At 51.6% G+C, this 4,647-nt stretch overlaps 1 protein-coding gene across 1 annotated transcript in view; it reads right to left on the minus strand.

Annotated features, from left to right (window-relative positions):
* LOC121660679 overlaps positions 1 to 833 on the minus strand; it is a gene marked incomplete at its 5' end in the record, with an annotated part of 3,734 nt that extends 2,901 nt beyond the window's left edge. The window contains one exon of the mRNA XM_042020111.1: positions 502 to 833. Within this exon, the coding sequence (XP_041876045.1) occupies positions 502 to 833 (332 nt within the window). The remainder of the gene's footprint in view (positions 1 to 501) is intronic.
* Between the last annotated feature and the right edge of the window lie 3,814 nt (positions 834 to 4,647).

A 4,647-nucleotide genomic window follows, 5' to 3' on the forward strand; every position in this document is an offset into this window, starting at 1 on the left:
GAGGGGGACACGAGGGTCACCCAGCCCTCTGCTGTCACCTCCCACCCTGGGCATGGAGAGAGGAGGGACAGGAGGGGGACATGAGAGGGACACGGGGATGGGAGGGACAGGAGAGGGACAGGAGGGGGACATGAGGGGGACGGGAGGGGGACACGGGGATGGGAGGGACAGGAGAGGGACGGGAGAGGGACACAAAGGGGGACACGAGGGGGACACGAGGGGGACACGAGGGGGACACAGGGATGGGAGGGACAGGAGGGGGACACAAAGGGGGACACAAGGGACAGGAGAGTGATGGGAGGGACACAAGGGACAGGAGGGGACATGAGGGGGACACGAGGGGGCCGGGAGGGACACGAGGGGCACCCGAGGAAGGGACAATCACCAGGGACACCCAGCCCTCTGCTGTCACCTCCCGGCCACCCCTGGGTGCTGTCCCCTCGTCCCAACCCTTCCCAAACCCCAAATCCCAAATCCCAAATCCCCAAATCCCGCTCTCACTTCTCCAGGAACTGCTGCAGCCCCTGCCTCCGCTTCTCGATGAACTCATCCGTGCTGCCCACGAAGAACGCTGCGGATTTCCCCGGCAGTTCCGGCACGGGCCTGAGGGCACGGGGAAAACTCGGGATTGGCACTGCCAGGATCCCAAATCCCAGCCGGGGCTTGGATCCCGGGAAGGAGGGATTCCGTGGGGGGGGGGGATTTGGGGTGCTGGGAGAGGGGGAGCAGAGGGGGAAAGGGGAGTTGTGGGGTCCAGGAGTTTTTGGGGTGGGGGAGATGCCACGGAGAGAGGGGTTGGGAAGCTGGAAAAGGGGAAACTGCAGGGGGGGAGTGGGATTTTGGGGGGGAAAGTGGGATTTGGGGAGGAAGAAAAAGTGGGATTTTGGGAGGAAAAAGTGGGATTTAGGAGGGGTGAGAAAGTAGAATTTTCGGGGGAGAGAAAGGGGGATTTTGAGAGGGAGAAAAGTGGGAATTTGTGAGGGGAAAAGTGGGAATTTGGGAGGAAAAAGTGGGATTGTGGCCGGGAGAGCAAAAGTGGGATTGAGAGGGAGAAAAAGTGGGATTTATGATGGGGGAAAAAAAGTGGGATTTGGAGTAGAGAAAGTGGGATTTTGGGAGGAAAAAATGAGATTTGAGGGGACGGAGCTTTACAAACCCCCTGGAACGAAGGGAGGAGGAAGTGCAGGGAAAAGTGGGAAGGAGCAGGATCGGGATCCAGGCTCCAGCTGGGAGCGGGGAGGGACAAATGTCAGCTTTTGGCGGGGAGAATGAGCGGGAACGGGAACGCCGGGATGGCGGCTGATCCCGGGAATCCGGCCCTGGAGGGACCGGCTGGGGGGGATCTGGGGGGTTTGGGGGGGAGCCGCCATCGGGAATTGGGGTTGGGATCGAGGATGGGCTGGGAAAGGGAGAGGAGCTGAGCAGGAGCAGCTCTGGGGGAGTCCCTGTGGAATTTTGCTGGAATTCCGGGGAGCTGGAGGAGCTGAAACTCTGGGAATGAGAGCTGGGAGATGTCTGGGAGAGGAGCAGGAGCTGCGGGATTTGGGTGGTCGGATAAAGCTTTTCCCAGGGAAAAAAAAAAGATGGATTTGGAGCTGTCCTGGGAGCAGGGAATGGCTTGGGGTTATCCTGGGAATGTGCTCTGCTTCCTGTGTGTCCTGTGGGTGAATTTTGGGTGGGAAAAGCTCTGGAACGTGGATGGGGACGCCGAGGGGATCCCAGGGATGGGTTTGGAAGCAGCTCTCTGTGTGTTCCCATAAAACTGAGGCATCCGAGGGGAAAAATCCTGGGATTTTGGAGGAATAATTCCAGGTTTCGCTGTGGAAGAGCCTGGAAATGTGGGGGGAAAAAACCAAAAAATAGGGATAAATCCCCAAAATCCCGCTGAAAATCCAGAGGGGGAGGTGGGGCTGGGCATCCTGGAATCCATGGGAATGCTCCAGCCCTGGGGAAATGCCCAAAAATCCTGGGAATGCGGCCCCTCCATCCCTTGGGAATGCTTTGTGGGAATCCTCAGGGAGGAGGAGAACATCCCCAATCCCTGCTGTGATTCCAGGAGTTTTCCACTGGAGTGAAATTCCCCTGGAATTCCCGGATTTCTCCCCTTCCAGCAGGGAATGAATCCCAGGAATCCAGCTGGGAATGAGGCTGAGCCTGAGGCTCCTTCCCAGCCTTTTCCCGAGTTTTCCTTCATTCCCAAGGCTTTGGGGTGTCCTGGATGGGTTTTTCCCTCCAGGAATTTGTTCTTTCCCTGTCTCTCCTCCACTGAAATCCAAGGATTTTGGCTTTGCCTGGATCCCTGGGGGAGGAGCAGCCGCTGGAAAGGGAAAAGATTCCGAGTTGGTTCAGCCAAGATTTGCTTTGGATTCGTGGGGTTTTTTGGGATAAACCGAGCTTTTGTCACGGCTTAAATGTTACAAAATTGGAGCTGAATTTTCGGGAGTGTCCAGGGATGGAAATGGCCCAAAAATGGACCCAAAAATGCCTTGAAATTGAATCTAAAATGAGCCCAGAAATGAATCCTAAAATGCCTCAAAATGGACCCAAAAATGCCTCAAAAAGAATTCAAAATTGAACCCAAAAATGCCCGAAAATTGAACCCAAAAATGCCCCAAAATGAACCCAAAATGCCCTAAAATGAACCCAAAAATGAACTCAAAATGGACCCAAAAATGCCCTAAAATGGACCCAAAAATGCCCTAAAATGAACCCAGAAATGAACCAAAAAGCCCCAAAATGAACCCAAAAATGCCCCAAAATGCCCTAAAATGAACCCAAAAATGCCCCAAAATGGACCCAAAAAATGCCCTTAAATGAACCCAGAAATGAACCCCAAAATGCCGCAAATTGAACCCAAAAATGCCCCAAAAAGAATCCAAAAATGAACCCAAAAATGCCCCAAAATGAACCTAAAATGAACCCAAAAATGAACCCAATAATGCCCCAAAATGGACCCAAAAATGCCCTAAAATGAACCCAAAAATGCCCCCAAAAGAACTCAAAAATGAACCCAAAAGTGCCCTAAAATGCCCCAAAATGAACCTAAAATGAACCCAATAATGCCCCAAAATGGACCCAAAAACACCCTAAAATGAACCCAGAAATGGACCCAAAAATCCCCTAAAATGAACCCAAAAATACCCCCAAAAGAACTCAAAAATGAACCCAAAAGTGCCCTAAAATGAACCCCAGAATGCTCCAAAATTAACCCCAAGATGCCCCAAAATGGACGCAAAAATGCCTCAAAATGAACTCAAAAATTGACCCAAAAATGAACCCCAGAATGCCTCAAAATGGACCCCAAAATTGAACCCGAATTGAACCCAAAAATGCCCTAAAATGGATCCAAAATTAACCCAGAGATGCCCAAAATGGACCCAAAAATGAACCCCAAATTCCCCAATTTGGACCCAAAAATGCCTCAAAATAAACCCCAAAATGGACCCAAAAATCCCTTAAAATTGAACCCAAAAATGCCCCAAAAAGAACCCAAAAGTGAACCCAGAAATGAACCCCAAAATTAACCCAAAGCTGCCCCGAAATGAACCTAAAAATGCCAAAAAATGAACCCAATAATGCTGTAAAAATGAGCCCAAAATGAACCCAAATGGACCCAAAAATGCCCCGAAAGGAACCCAAAAAAAGCCACAAAAATTAACCCCAAAAATGAACCGAACATGCCCCAAAATACCCAAAAATTTACCCAAAAATTCCCAAAATGATCCCAAAAAATGCCACAAACCCCCCAAAATGAACTGAAAAATGACCCCAAATGAACCCAAAAGTTCCCAAAATGACCCCCCCAAAATAAAAAAAAAGCCCCAAAATGGATCCTGGCTCTGAATCCAGGGATTTCCCGGCTCTGGATCCAGGGATTTCCTGGCTCTGGATCCAGGGATTCCCAGCTCTGGATCCAGGGATTTCCCGGCTCTGGATCCAGGGATTTCCCAGCTCTGGATCCAGGGATTCCCAGCTCTGGATCCAGGGATTTCCCAGCTCTGGATCCAGGGATTTCCCAGCTCTGGATCCAGGGATTCCCAGCTCTGGATCCAGGGATTTCCCGGCTCTGGATCCAGGGATTTCCCAGCTCTGGATCCAGACTTTTCCCGGCTCTGGATCCAGACTTTTCCCAGCTCTGAATCCCGACTTTTCCCAGCTCTCCATCCCTCCTGCCTCTTCCCACCAAGCCCTGGCTGGATTTTCAGGAATTCTTGCTTCCCTAAATGGCTCTGGAAGCTGTGGAAAACTCTGGGATGAGGAGCTGGATAAAATCCCGGAGCTTCAATCCCTGATCCAGCAAGGAAACGACCACGGAGAGGGGTCGGGATCAGGGAATGTGCCTGGGATTTCACCGGGATTAACAATTCCCGCAGCGGGAGTTGATAGAAACCCCACTGTTCCCAAAATCCCACCAGTGTTCCCAAAATCCCACTGTACCAGGGTGGGAATATCCCAGTGTTCCCAAAATCCCACCGGTGTTCCCAAAATCCCATCGGTGTTCCCAAAATCCCACTGTCCCCACAATCCCACTGTTCCCAAAATCCCACCACTATCCCCAAAATCCCACTGTGCCACGGTGGGAATATCCCGGTGTTCCCAAAATCCCACCAGTGCTCCCAAAATCCCACTGTTCCCCAAATCCCACCA

The sequence above is a fragment of the Corvus kubaryi genome, unplaced genomic scaffold (genome assembly GCF_017639235.1).
Source record: "Corvus kubaryi isolate FWS band 111438036 unplaced genomic scaffold, C.kubaryi_AGA036_p1.0 36787, whole genome shotgun sequence".
Lineage (NCBI taxonomy): Eukaryota > Metazoa > Chordata > Aves > Passeriformes > Corvidae > Corvus > Corvus kubaryi.